General features: G+C 40.8%; 2 protein-coding genes across 6 annotated transcripts in view; one reads left to right on the top strand and one right to left on the bottom strand.

The window, feature by feature from the left end:
• RMI1 (RecQ mediated genome instability 1) lies at positions 1-5,567 on the bottom strand. 3 transcript variants are annotated; one of them, XM_077817518.1, is made up of 2 exons: positions 5,451-5,567; positions 1-3,540 (listed from the first exon to the last, which is right to left on the bottom strand). In XM_077817518.1, exon 2 carries the CDS (start codon positions 3,503-3,505, stop codon positions 1,637-1,639), a length of 1,869 nt encoding a protein of 622 aa, XP_077673644.1. In that variant the 5' UTR covers positions 3,506-3,540; positions 5,451-5,567; the 3' UTR covers positions 1-1,636. The 3 variants fall into 3 exon arrangements, with proteins under 3 accessions (XP_077673644.1, XP_077673643.1, XP_077673645.1); XM_077817517.1 differs by lacking the exon at positions 5,451-5,567 and adding an exon at positions 5,253-5,331; XM_077817519.1 differs by lacking the exon at positions 5,451-5,567 and having other exon boundaries at positions 1-3,244; positions 3,356-5,322.
• Positions 5,473-14,445, top strand: part of HNRNPK (heterogeneous nuclear ribonucleoprotein K) — a 27,026-nt gene continuing 18,053 nt past the window's right edge. The window contains exons 1-6 of one of the 3 annotated variants that reach the window (XM_077817521.1): positions 5,473-5,608; positions 8,432-8,506; positions 8,613-8,695; positions 9,849-9,946; positions 11,881-11,937; positions 13,449-13,492. In XM_077817521.1, the coding sequence (XP_077673647.1) occupies positions 8,647-8,695; positions 9,849-9,946; positions 11,881-11,937; positions 13,449-13,492 (248 nt within the window). In that variant the 5' untranslated portion in view covers positions 5,473-5,608; positions 8,432-8,506; positions 8,613-8,646. Of the gene's footprint in view, positions 5,609-5,806; positions 5,946-8,431; positions 8,507-8,612; positions 8,696-9,848; positions 9,947-11,880; positions 11,938-13,448; positions 13,493-14,445 lie in introns of those variants that run through there. The other 2 variants (XM_077817522.1, XM_077817520.1) reach the window with 2 other exon arrangements.

Here is a 14,445-nt window from a genome sequence, read left to right on the forward strand (position 1 = left end):
TTAAGACAGAACAAAGTGATATTTTAATAAATATAATAACCACATTGACATGAAACATTTCAGGAACATGAAAAACATTTGACTAAACAGCACAAAGACTAGAAAAGCAACTGTTAAGTTATATTACTAATTTGGAGAGAAAAAAATCATGTTAATGAGGTTCAGTCTTGTTGTACTACTATATTGATCAGTGGCATTGTCAGGTTAAAATAAACAAATATGCTTACTTATATGATAGACACAACCCTCTGTTAAATGAAATAATTTTGAAAAACACTGAGATTTTCAAAAGTTGGTTAGTCGTTGTTTCTCATACTGGACAATAAGAATAAAATAGTCTGTTTGACTTTCGATCATAAACCATTTCTATTCACTTTCAGCTTCTCATGCACTACACACATATTTGAGTTACAAATCCCCTAGGGTTTGTCCTGATAGTATGTCATAATATAGGTAACTTCTATATTTTACAAAGGTTCAGTGCCTTGTGATGAAAGCAAATAATTAGATTAGATTTACTCCCTGTGACAAAGCTCTGTCCTTGCCTCCGTGGGTCCCGTGTTTCCTGGCGGATTTCGCTAGCCTCAGAGGCTCACTGTGACCCTCCACATAACCCTTCTCTCTCTAGACACAAAGGTCACAGTCTACTGAGCCATTTTCATCATAAGCCAGCAAGGGAGGTGAGGAGAAGTTATTCTTCCTTGCACAGGCTCTGTTGTCTCCAAGTCTCAGTGATTAATCAGGGGGCAAAGATTGGGGGGGGGGAGCCTGGGCCCACCCTCTTCTCTGAGCTCCAGCCCAGGGACCTTAACAGTATCAGCTATAGTAGCTGACCTTTTAGAAACATGACATGTACAATTCCCTGGGCTATTTCCCCCACAGCAGCCCTCACTTCCCCCTTACCTCAGGGCCCCCTTCCTTGTGCCTGATATGGTGTGTACTACTCAGTCTCTCCAACAGCACAACTTCCTCCCACAGCTCCTGATATGCACACCCACCTAACTGGGAGGCTTTTAACTAGTTTCAGCCAGCCCCTGATTGGCTTCAGGTGTCCCAATCAACCTAGCATTCTCCTTGCCTTATGGAAAGTTCTTAATTGGCCCCAAATGTCTTAATTGACCTGGAGCAGCTGCCATTTCACTTAACCTGGTACCAAGGATTTGTTTAGCCTGGAGCTAATATATCTATCTCCCACTACTTTTCTATAGCCATCTGGCCTTGCCCCGTCACATCCCCTGATTTCTTCTGGAACTGCATAGTACTCCCTTGTAAAAATTTCTTAGCAGTGACCCTAGTGCTAATGGTAACTCCACTGAAAAATGTAAGGATCAGCTGATCAGCACTCGATAACAAACTTTCAGTAGGAAATGGGTATTCCTCAGCTCCCTGATTAGGAGCAAGGTGGCTTTTGTAAAAATAACTAGATACATGAACATTTTATCAAAACAAATGTATTTGTAATTTTTATTCAAATATTTTCCCCTTAAAGAATGGATATTTCCCCCACCTTCCCTCCCTGCCATTAAGAAAAACAAACACAAACCACTGGACTTCTTAATGGAGTTCTCAACACTTACTTTGCTATGCCTTGAATTACATATTTCCTGGGACTACTTTCTATAGATTTTTCCTCCAACTATTTATCTAAACGTTTCTTCAAGTTTTCTAGATCTACTGCATCAACATCTTGTAAAATTAGTACTGTTGCTTTAGACTGAAAGGGATTAAATTCAATAGTCATCAAACAACAAAGATCTATCAGTTCTCTTTGGCATTTCTGCAAACCATCCTTAAGCTTCTGATGTAGAATGGGATCTTTCCTTAACTGTTTCATTTCAGGCACTGAAAATCCAATTAAGCTTGTTAGAATTTCATCAGCAATGTCTACCTCTAGATAAGCGGTACCATCAGAGATTTTTGCCATTATATTCCAGAAGCCACTGCTGCTTGTGAGATTTCCAGTAAGGGTTACAATAAAGGCTTTAACTTTCACTGTTGTAACAGTTTCTGCGGTATTTGCAAGTAGAACAGAAATATATGTAAAAGGTGGGGAATCTAACTCAAGACTTTTGCATTTCTCTGTTGTTCTGTAAGAAAAGGTTTGTACACAGTAATTTTGTTTGTTTATCTCTGAATCAGTTTTTGAAAAATTAACTGGTCTTTTGTTTAACAATCTACTGCCAGAAAAACTACAATTTTTTTGACTGCTCTTAACTACATCTATCTTATTACACTTCTGCTCAAGAACATGTTCCAAGGAGAAATCGTTGGTAAAGCTCTTGGAGTGTTGTACATTATGATGTAGTGAAAAGTTACTTGTACTACTTTCATCACCAACAGACAGTTCTCTCCCACAGGATTTTTCTTTGCTAACTGAATCCAACTGACCTCTGTCATCTTTTTCAGATGTGTAACTTAGTGAAGATCTTGGCATATGTGAAAATCTTTGTGTAATGATATCTATGGTTTTGTTTATGACCGGTGACTGCATTGTCTGAATTTCTTCTTGGATCTCCTCTTCTAAAAACAAGTCATCTTCCAATGAGAAGTCATCTAAATCTCCATCAACATCCTCCATAGCTGGAACACTTTGTTCTTCATTTGCCCCAGGCAAGAGGATCCCAAATCCCTGTTGTGAGTAGTTTTCATTGCTTGAAAGGAGCAAATGTGTGGCTGTATTTGAGTTGTTACTTCTGCTACAATATCCACTTTCTAAAGGAACTTCATGATTTATGGTAAATTCATCATTTTCATCAAGACTTGCTAGAAGCTCTTCATCTGAAGGTCCTAGAGTTTGTCCTAGTTCATCAACAGCTCCTAAAATGCCTTGTTCATGATCATGCTGCTTGACAGGATTAGGGTTCTCAGCTTCTCCAATTACCCTGGCAAGGACTCTTTCCTGAGCATAGTCCTCCAGAAGAGCATCTACTTCGCCCCCCAACAATTTAACATTTTCTGATTTTAGCAAAAGAACTCCAAGACGATATGCAATGTTACCCTGTATTGTAATTTTTGTACCTGGAGGAAGATTACTATGGAGGACAGGAATGGGTTGGTATTCCATACCCTGAATTTGATGTATTCCATCAGTTAGCTGCAGCATCAGCATTCGGGTAGGCTTTGCTTCCCAGGACTTTTGGGGTGCCTGAGTGTTGGCTGTTACTTCTTCATTTACAGTATTTTTTCCTCTAATCTTTTGCAACTGGGAATATGCAGGCTGGCTAACATCCACCAGTGAATCAATCTGTATGGAATAAAAGCCATTCAGTTCTCCTTTTGGACCATCTAAGATACAATCAGGCAAAACAGGATAGTCCAAATCTCTCAGATCTGTAAGAAGCCACTGTTCAAATACCTGTTTGTTAATCTGAGCTTGAGTTAAATTACAACCATTTTCTTGTTGGATCCAGTTAATACAAGCTTCTAGCCACGTCAGAGGAACTTTAACATGCCACGTAGAAGAAAGCCAGGTTTCCACTTTTCCTGCAACACTAGATGCACTCATTTTCTTTTAAGTTATAGGAAAAACGCATGAATCCCCTAAAAAGAAACAAAAAAAGTTTATTCTTGGGCCACTTACCATGGCAACGCTTTAATGTGGTTGTGTAGTCATAGCTCCAGCGCTGGGAGACAGAGCTCTCCTGGTGCTGTAATAAAACCACCTCCGTGAGGGGAGGCTCTAGGCGCTGTAGCACTATCTACACTGCCATTTTACAGCACTGAAACTTGCATTGCTCAGGGGGGTGTTTTTTCACACCCCTGAGCGAATAAAGTTTCAGCGCTCTAAGTCTCAGTGTAGACAAGGCCTAAGTATCCAGCTGGTCACCAGAAAGAACTGAGAAAGTGTTGAGATTTTTACTATGCTGCTCTCCCTAAACCCATCTTGGTGACTCCATCTTTTGTACAGACTTCTGACAAGCCTGTGACTCAAAAATCTTTCTTCTTGCTGGCAGAAAGAACGCTTGCTGTCATTGTCTCATCTCCCTCCCACCCTGCCAGATTAAATAGTGGAAAGCAGGCTGGGAGGTCCTCCTCAGCCTCAGTTTATGTTTGCTTTCTTCCTCCAGGAATGGCTCTAGTACCTTCTCTACTTTTGACAGGAACACGGTCCTTATTTTCACTGCTACTAATAAGCTTATGCGTAGAAGTGACGGGACCCATCTATTCTATGAGCAACTCAGGGGATTTGTGTACAATTATGGCACAGAGGGGACCTTAAAAGTGCTGTAACTGGATGAAAGCGTTAGAACTAAAGTAGTATCTAGATATGTCCAAGTCTTGAATCCAGTTGCAAAGTACTTTTAAAGATGTGAAATCATACAACCAGGCACCTTGACTAAACTGAAATTCCAGGTAGAGGTGGTCCCAAATTGTAGCCGTGAGGCCTTGAGGAACACCCATATTACTAATAAAAGCTCTTTGAGGGTTATATGGTCTTAAAAACTGATCAACAAAAGAAACAAGAAATTCAATAAAACATACACAGCTAGGTTGTATCCTTTTTTACTTCATTATTATGTAATCAGAAAGCTTAGAGTTTTATTATTGCTGTTTTTTATTTTTAAAGGAGCTATAAAAGCATTATAAGAGCAGAGGTTGATAAGACCTTTCTCCTCCATGAAATTCTAAATTATATATTAGTCTGTGGCAAAAGCCACCCTGGCCTAAACTTCTGCCTGAATCAGTCACGTTGCAAGGCAAGCAGACCTTCTCCCCCACGTGAGAAGAAAGCAGTGTGTTCACACATTTATGGGCCTGGTCATCCTGTGCAAGTAGGAGCTACTGACTTCAGTATGATTACAATGAGACGGACTGTTTTGCTATCAGTTTTGCTGCCTCGGGCTTTGCATTTGCAAACTGTTTTTGTCATTTGTCTTGCAGTGTCGTCTGCAGTGGAGTAGGTGCCCCACAGACAGAGGGCAACGCAGGCCCTGCCCCAAAATCAGTGGCTTTAGCCGCTTTCCAACCAAGAGCGGGCACTGGTGCCGCCCAGGCATGCGGCTGAGAGCGTTCTGAAAGCGGATCTAAGAAACCATCGTGAACACCCTCACCACCTAGCTGCGGCGCTCGAACCGGTTCAGAGCGCAGGCGCCATGGCCGCTAGGCTCTAGGCAGAGCGCTGGGGACGGAGCCCGGCTGCACGGTGCTGTGAATGTCACGACCCACGGGCAGTGGGGCTGGCGGGATTAGAGGAGAGCGTGCTAGGTACCAGCCCCCACCAACCCCGGCTCGCGGGGAGCGGCCCCACTTACCCGCACCCGGGGCGGGGCAGCGAGCCAAGCGGCCAGGAAAAGGCAACAGAGACCATTCCTCCCGCCCCTCATAGCGCGCGCGCACGGTCTGGATACGCAGAGCCAGCCGTGCTCCGCACTGTCCCCACGACCCGAGCCTAAAATCTAACGATCATTTAGAGCCGGGAACTGCCCGGCCAAGCGCGCGCGACTTTGAACCTCGCGAGAGTTTCGCCCATCTCGGAGACGGACGAGGGAGGCGGAGTTTTCACAAACGCCATTTTCTCGCCATACGACGGAGGTCGCTCTTGCTTCCCTTACACCGCCCGCTGGTTCTTGTTGCTGTCGTAGCTTTTATCGTGACTCCTGCCTGTCAGGTAAAGGGTGTCCGACATGCCAGTGCGATGCAGAGCAACCGGAGAATAAAGCCGGGCACCTTTCTTACGGTTTTCGGGCCCAAATAGATTTGCGTAGCTACCACGGAGGGCGGGGCTAAATGGGAACCGCCTGAGGCGTGATGGGCAGCTCTATTAGCCAATAGAGCTGTGGCGTGCTATCTTGGGTTGTAGGCTGAGCCAATGGGCTGAAAGTGCTGTGTGTGTGCGCGTTGGTGGTGGGGGCTGTTCGTTCCCACACCCCTTTCTTTCTCGCACTCGAGTCGGTGGGGCAGGCGACTGGTGCGTCGCTGCTTGGGACGAGAGAGCGCGCAGCGCGGTAAGACGTAGCCTGGAGAGGCCGGCCCTGAGGAGAAAGGGGGACGATGCAGCGCGTGGGATTCCTCCTCCCGCTATAAATGAAGTCGGGCCCCGTTTGCGCCAATCCGTCTCCGTCTCGAGACACAGTGAGGCGGGCGGCCTGGTTGTAACTGTGCATCAGCCTACACTGTCACGCTGCCAGCTCTCTTCCCTCACCAGGGCACTGCCTCCTTTGCCCGAGGGCAGACGTCTTCCCCCTTTGCGGGAGTGGGTTGAGCAGATCCGTGCCCTGAGGGATTGTAGCCCCCCCCCGGTCGGTTCTCGCATACGCCGAGTCTCTCCCCCCTTCCCTCCCGCAGTCGGACCTGGCGGGTTGGGGGCGGGGGAGGGGTGATCTCTGCGGGCTTGGTTTGCTAACTCGGTGTGGGGGACTGGCTGTTGGGGGATCATGGCGCGCAATCGGGGAGAGGTGTCTAGCGTGCGTGGTGGCCCGTGCGGGGCCTGTGTCGATTTTTGCGGGATCCGGGTTGGGTCTCGGATCCCGCAGGGCGATCATGGCGGCGGGGGGGGGGGGGGGCTCCTTTCTTGTTGGGAGGCCTTTATCCGCCCAGGCAGGCCATGGTGCGAGGGCTCCTAGGCGCCTCTTTTGTGTCCGCCCGGGCAGCCAAGGGGTAGGCCTTCGTGTGACCGCGTGGTGGTGGCTTTTCCGCTCCCGGCTCCGCCTAGCAGCGCGTAGGCGCCATTACAGCGGCCGCCATTTCTTTTCCCTGACCTGCCGCCGGGAAAGAGAGAAGCTCCGGAGTCATCTCGGGGGGAGAAGAGGAGATTATATAACTCGGCCAGTCGGCTTCTTTCTCCCTCTCCCCCCCCCCCCCCACCCCCTCCGGGAGCGGGACAGCTCTATCAGATCCGACACCGGGAGCAGCCGAGTCCGGAGGCGCGGCTGCTCGCTTCTCAGACAGCGAGTATCCCGCTTGTTGGGCGAGTGGGTTGGGGTGGCGGCCCACCCTGCCCCACTTCTCATCGCGCGGTGCGGCTGTTGTGGCCAATCTCGGCTAAGCTCCTCCCGTCCCGATGCGCAAAAGGGTTACACCAGCACAGGGCAAGTTGTAGGCACTGTAATCTTCCCTCCACTGCCCTATTGAGTATCTGTTCTTGTACAGTATTTATGGCTTGCTGCTACGTTATTCGTGTAATGGTTTTGGACTGGCACTTTCTAGCCTAGCACTATAGCCACCGTGAATTAGTCACACACCAGTCCCGCTTGGGAGTATTCGAGCCGCCTGTAAGCAGCTCAGTAAATATGGAGCATACCAATGCCGAGGTTTATGGGCTTTCCTGATGGCGTTAGCAGCAATGGAAATACGGCTCGGAAATGTCACGGTTACATCCCCAGGCCATATATTCACAATCGATTTGAACTTTTTGGAGTTCACTTTTTTCCTCAATTGTGGCAGAAATATAGACTTGAAAATATGTTTGCACTAATCTTTTTTTTATCCCCGAGTTAATAGTTAATTTCAGAGAGTTAATACATTTACAAAGGCTAGTTTGGGCGCTCCCCAAATATTTTTTTTCTAGAATAATGAAGTGATTTATAACAATACTATGGATATTGCCCATTTGTCTGCATAAACCTGTTAAATATCCTGAATTAATCAACCGTATTAAGTCAAACTTCAGGTAGAGAATACCAAGAATTCTAAACCAGCATGGAGTTTTTGTTAGCCTAGGAAACCTATTTTTTGATGTATTTAGTTGTTGAAATGTTACTTAAAGAATATTGTGCAAATCTATACTTAATAGGATTTCAGACAATGCAATTTCTGAACATTCTTACGCAAGCAGGCAAATGTATAGTTTACACTTGAATATATTTTACTGCTTTTAATGTGTGATAGCAGTTGTATGTGTATACATGAGTGTAAAATATGCTTGTGCAGTGCTTTTAGTAAAGTTTTCCTAAACTTACAGGTAGATCTTTTATCATTCTAAAGACTCACAGCTGATATTGGAGTTAAAAGCCCTATTAAAAACAAGTTGATGTGGCTAATAAATTGTTACTGGCTTTTGTAATTGTGCTTTAACTTGAGTAGTCTCTCCTGTTTACAGATAGACCGTGGAAACCCCTCAAAATAAAATGTGCATAAGTCTAAAGTGTTAGTGTGCTGTGTGTAATAAGGATTGATTTGTCTCATTTAATTTTAGAATTTGAAGTTCCCATTTGTTGAGTGAAAGGTGAATACTGAAATGTTGCTAAACGTAATCTGAAAATTATGAACAAATGCAAAACAATATTTCAATAACTACATATTGACTGGAAGTGGGAAAAATCAGTTGTTGGCCTTTTTATGTTAAGGCCTCATGCTGTCTGAGTTCTAAAGAAAAACTGTATAATAGCTTTTACAGTGGAAAGCTCAATGCGTCAGCTTCAATGTACTCTTGTTCTAGACTGTGTAACTGTAAATGAACAAGACTAAAATTAATGTATGTTGGTTTTCATAGGCTATTGAAGCAATAGGCTGTTGGTTTTGATCCCGCCCAGAACACTTCAGTTTTGCTCTGCAAGGATATATAATCGTAAGTTCTAGAAGCAGTTGTCTCTTTGATTGTTCTTTTTAGCAAGATGCACAGTTTGATTTTTTCTATAAAGAGTACTTGTGCTAGCCTTTTTATTCTTTGACAGGTTCCATTTACTAGTCTAAAAATAAAAGGTAGTGATGGAGACCGAGCAGCAAGAGGAGACTTTTACCAACACAGAGACAAATGGTAAGTTCTATAAAAGCTATATGCAAGTATATATAGCGAGTAAAATGAACAGTTTAGGAAGGAATGTTCCCAATGTCCATTTTTGCTTGATTATTGGAAGCATTTTAGTAATTGTGAGTACCAAATTCTTGTATGTTTAGCCTTGAGACAATTTTAAGCATTTCTATAAAGGCTATATGCTTTTAAATACTTTAGAAGGCTTAAATTGTTAAAATACTAATTGCATTCACAAATTCAATAACTTAAATGTACTGAACGTTTTCAAGACAGTAGGTCACAGTACCTCTTATGCATTGACTGTGACACTTCTGAAAATTTCTTAATGGTCATATAACGTTACATTTTGAACTTTGATTCAGTGCTATGAGTTTGGCTATCTTGTCAGTGCATTACTGCATGTTCTTGTTTAGCATGTGTGTGTATGTGTATATACAGATGCTAATCAAATAAGTGTAAAAACTAAGGATTTAAAAATTGTTTTATCTATCCATTATTTAGCTCATATTTCTGGTCAATAGAAGCAAGTACTAGTCAGCGTCATTATTGCAGCTTTTATTTACTTAGTATTTTGCACAAAAGAACAACAGATAGTATGCATTGCTTACTCAGGATCTTCTGATCAGTGGCAAAATTCAAAACAGCAGCAGTAATTCAGCTTTCATAGTAATTGATGCCAGCTTGTAAAGAGAGTATTTGAATTGTTGCATTGCAAATTATTCCAGTAGTACTCAGCAATGGGGTAAACTATTTTCAACCTTTTGGATATGTTCATGTTAATCTTTTGAGAATTTTGGAAATTGTAAAACAGCACTACTGTCATCATAAGTATATCTTAATAAATGGTGTAGACCTAAATTTCATAAAAGCCACAAACCCCCAACATCTTGGTTTAGACTGTACTTCATAGATTATAAATGATTGCGATATTAAGATCACCATTCTGTAAGAATGTTAATTACCACAGTTTTTGCATTGGAATTGTGAATTATTTTGGTTACAAATGTTCAGTATATTTAGCTTTTGGATTTGACATTGGTATCCGCTTAATCAAACAAAGTTTGATCAGGAACATTGGTATCGAAGTGCACACATTTTGAATATGGCATAGCGAAAGCTAAATGAGTGTTTGCATTCCTTCCCTATGAAACTATAGGAAAACGTCCTGCAGAAGATATGGAAGAAGAACAGGCTTTCAAAAGATCTCGCAACACTGATGAAATGGTAGAACTGCGCATCCTGCTTCAGAGCAAAGTAATATACTTGAAATATGTTATCTCTTTAAAGTGTGTAGTAGCAATTATGCAGGCAATCATAGCAAAGCATATAATCTTAGTGCTTGAGTTTCTAGTTGAAGGTTTATAAACAAAAATGTAAAATAAAACTTTATTTTTCACTCTGCTGAGGGAACTAACATACAGTGTTGTAGCAGAAATAGCAACACCATGTAGTTCATCTTTTAAAATAGTCAAATGAAACTTGATTGTTTGGAATATTGAATGTGGTGATGGGATGTTGCAGATAAAAAGTGATTTTTTTTTTTTTTATGATAGGTTTCAGAGGAGCAGCCGTGTTAGTCTGTATTCACAAAAAGAAAAGGAGTACTTGTGGCATTTGTTAGTCTCTACTCCTTTTCTTTTTTTTTAATGTAATTTTACCGGGATTAGTCCTTAGTGATTTTTAAGGACTTACATTTTAAGCCAGTAACCAGGAAGTTAAGCAATAACAGTTAAAGTGCAGGTTATTTCCTGGGCTGGGACTAAAAATTAACCTCAGATAATAAGGCTGTAAGGAGAACATTGTTCAGTTGGGATCATCAATTTAAATATGGGGGAGGAAATTATGCCTGTGAATTTTAATAACTCTATTTTCAACGGTGCAATTGTTAGTCACCCTCATAGTAAGCAGAAGAGCAGTATGGAAGAATACATGGGTAGCTCCTCAGTGGATATACATTTTTATATGTCAGTTTACTCTAGTTTAGCATTTATCCCCACTGTGTTTATCTGCGACACTGAGACAGAAGGTGATCATCTTGCTATGGCTAATTCCTTGGTTCTCTCAGAAATTGCCATGCAGTCATCAAAATATGGGCACAGCTTGGTTTTCTATTTTGTTGAAGTAAAGTAATCTGTAGTTGGGGTTTTATTGTTAGGATTTATGTTTCTTTGACTGTATGTGGTATTTCTAGAAGATGGATTACATAAATTGTTGCAGAACAAGTTCGACATACTCAGTATAGTATTTGAAGAACCTGCAGCATAGTAAGCAGGTGATTTTAATACACCAGTCAATGTAACAGCCTAGTTTGATACATTTATTTGCCATTGTTGAACATCTACCAATATTATAGACTGCTGCAAATTTATTCTACTAATCAAAAATGTGAAATGTAGACTTACTCAGGAAAGTGACATTCTAAATTGGCATCACCTTACTCAACAAACCTCTCTATATGTATTGAGTCATACCTACTTTATTTAGTTGAAGTAAGGTTTTTTTACCGCTCTTAACTTTTCACAACATGGTGGATTCTGAATGTGAACTGGATTGTTTTTTGGCTTGTAAATAAATCGGATAAATCCAAATTGCAGAGCCACTTCAACTCCATTGTCTTCATATCATAACTTGGGTTGTACCTTGCAAGAAGGCAGTAGAGTTGCATAGGTGTAATCAAGGGCAACACTTGGACTGTAGACCCTTTATTACAAGTAATTGTCAAGGCGCATTATGCAATCTAAAAGTCAAGTTTTATAGTGCTGGCAATTAAGATGATAAACCTTCCTATAAACTGAACAGATTTAATCTAAAAGCCATTGACCTGCACAATAAATGTGGAACCTCATAATGCCAAATGTCACTTTTCAGAGGTGAACTATATCTTGATATTGTAGTGATGCAGACTGAAACACCCAGAAATTTAAAGTTAATATGGAAATTTTATTAGATTGCAAAATTTTGCTTTTTCTTAATTGAGCAGTAACAGATCTGTCAGCCTTTTTTCAGTTTGCATAGCTTGTCTCAGTTTCTTCACCATCATTTAATTTGAACCCTTTTAAAGAAAACTGTCTTTAAAGGCATGCTAAAATCAACCTGATGCAAAAATAAATGTCATTTTTAAACTTATTTCCCTTTGGAAAAAAGTAAATTTTGCATTGGCATTGTGTAATTTTTTAATATTTTTTCAGAATGCTGGAGCAGTGATTGGAAAAGGTGGCAAAAATATTAAGGCACTTCGTACAGACGTGAGTATTTGAGAGTTTGAACTAATTTAACGATTCTTTCAGAACACTGCATTTAAACCTGATTACATGCATTTCTAGAAATTGAGAAAATCAGTTTTAGACCTTAATAGTCTAGTTACAAGCCATTTGTAATGACTGTTAGAATAGATAACCTCAAGGTTTTTGAGTTTATATTGTAATTAAAACCCAGATTGAGTTATGTGGGAGGAGGTTTGTATTAAACCTCTTTGCGTATTAACAGGGTTCCACTAAATTATACACTTCAAGTGAGTTAACAATCTAATTAGAAATATTGACAGAGCTTAAAACCCTTAATTGCACCATTTCCCATATGTGTGAATCAATTATAGTATTACTGAAAACCATTGCAGGTGGCTGGCTTAACCCAGTGATAGATGAATATTTTTTAGACTTCCTTTTTTTAAAACTGTCCATCTGTTCTTACTTTAACAGCTTGCACATGAAGCACAAAGACATTAATGTTAAGAAGATTGCATGATTTAAATATGGGTATAGAACAGCATACAAACATTTTATTCTGTAACTTGGAAGATTTTAAATGATCATGATTTATCTACTATTCACGTTTTATAGTGGGTTGACTCTTGTGATTAGACACATATTCAACGTAAATGTTTGTTTATAAAACTTGGCAACACTTAAAAAGAAATTTCATTAGTTTATCCTCTTGTACTTGACATCAGCTATGATTTCAGTAGTTTTTCTTTCTTGAAAGACACTTCGTTAAACACCATATTTGGTAGTGTATCATTTTCACAGTTGGTATCAGATTTGTCTACATTTTTCATTAGATTATTTAAATTTTAAATACGTAAACTGAACTCCTTGTAAAAATTGTGCTTGGAAATTCATAAACATTAGCAACTAGAATTGAAAATGGTCAGGAACCATATGCACATTAACTGACTTCTTTGGCAGCTAGTGTTCTTTTATTAAAGGGGGGAAAAAATCCAGATATCATATATAATTATCTGGAATATTAACTTTCCCAGTTTGCCCAGGATTTCAGTAATCTGAATCTCAACAGGTTTTGTGTCTACCCTCATGAGCCAGCCTACTACTGAAACATCGTATGCTAAAAGTAAAAAGTAGTATAGTTAGATCAAGTAACTCATTTTAAGGTCCATAAATGTTAAGCCACAGTCAATGTAGCAATCCGTTATTGTGTTAGTCTTCAGAACAACTTAAGCTTGTTTCATTAATTGAGAGTAATGAGTATAGTTTGTATTAAATTAAAATTTATTGCTTTTCCCCCTTTTCCCTCTCCTTGTTTTTTTGGCCATATATCTCCGTTGCCCATGTACTGGATCGACTTGCCCCTGCGTTGCCCATCATGACGTTGGCCCATCCGCCCCTGAACGCCCATGTGAAAACCCTGGTTGGCTATGCCCAAAAATGTGCTCGTTGCCAAACGGGTGCCATACTTGACAACTTCCGATTGAATGCCCATGCCCAATGCCAACATCCACGAACGCCAATGACCAATGCAGTACAATGCCAGTGTTTCAGTCCCAGACAGCAGTGGCCCCGAGCGGTATGTCCCAACAGTTTATGCCTCACTGCCTGATTAGAAAGAGAGAAATGTATTTTATTACCTGCCTTTTATATAATTAAATAGTATCCCCTTATAGACGGTGTATTGTTTTTTCAAGTTTTCTGTCTTATTTTCCCCATTAAGTCTTTTTGTCACTGAACTTTTACGTGAGTTGCCCACCCAAACAATCCACTAATTTTATTTCAATGGAAGGAGCACAGCTTCAAGTGTTGCATATTTGCTGCATTGTAAATCAAATTGTTTCAAAATAATCTCTCGCTCTGTCTTTTTGTGGCCCACCTTGCTCCCCCAACATTGCCTGTTCATAATTTTTTCTGATGAAATGCTAACTCTCTGGTTCACTTTCCTTCACTTCTCATTTGTGTTGTCTTTTTATTTATTTGGGGGGGTTGGTTTTTTGGGGGTTTTTTGTTGGTTTTTGGGTTTTTTTTTGTCTTGCTTTGTATTTGTTTTCTTGCAGAGCCCCATTAGTAATTTCTAACTGGTCTCATAACCTTACTCCGAATATAATGTTCACCACTTGCATATCCCTACTTTTCCTATGAGAAGGTGTGCCAGTTTTACTGATGTAATAGCGAGGGTATCCTAAATTAGTGGTGGTGGGGAACACGAATATTCACTTCAACTTTCAGTTCTGCATCAGTTTCTTGCCCACTTAATCTGAGCCCTTCCAAAATCCCATTTTCTCTCTTGCTCTGTCTTTTGCTCTGTCTCTTGATCTCTCTGCCTCTGCAAGATCTAATCTTAAATTTATCGTGTGTATATATTGGGCATAAACAAAGATGCATGTGTTGTAAATTCAGTAAACAGGTTTACTTTAAATGGGGAATACTGTAAATTCTACTCTGTAGTAAGTTGTTTTGAGTTCTATGATTATGAATGCAAAACTTACTTCTGCTTTTTTTTTTCACCTTCTCTTTATTATCTGGCAC

This window comes from Eretmochelys imbricata, chromosome 5, assembly GCF_965152235.1.
Source record: "Eretmochelys imbricata isolate rEreImb1 chromosome 5, rEreImb1.hap1, whole genome shotgun sequence".
Classification (NCBI taxonomy): Eukaryota; Metazoa; Chordata; order Testudines; family Cheloniidae; genus Eretmochelys; species Eretmochelys imbricata.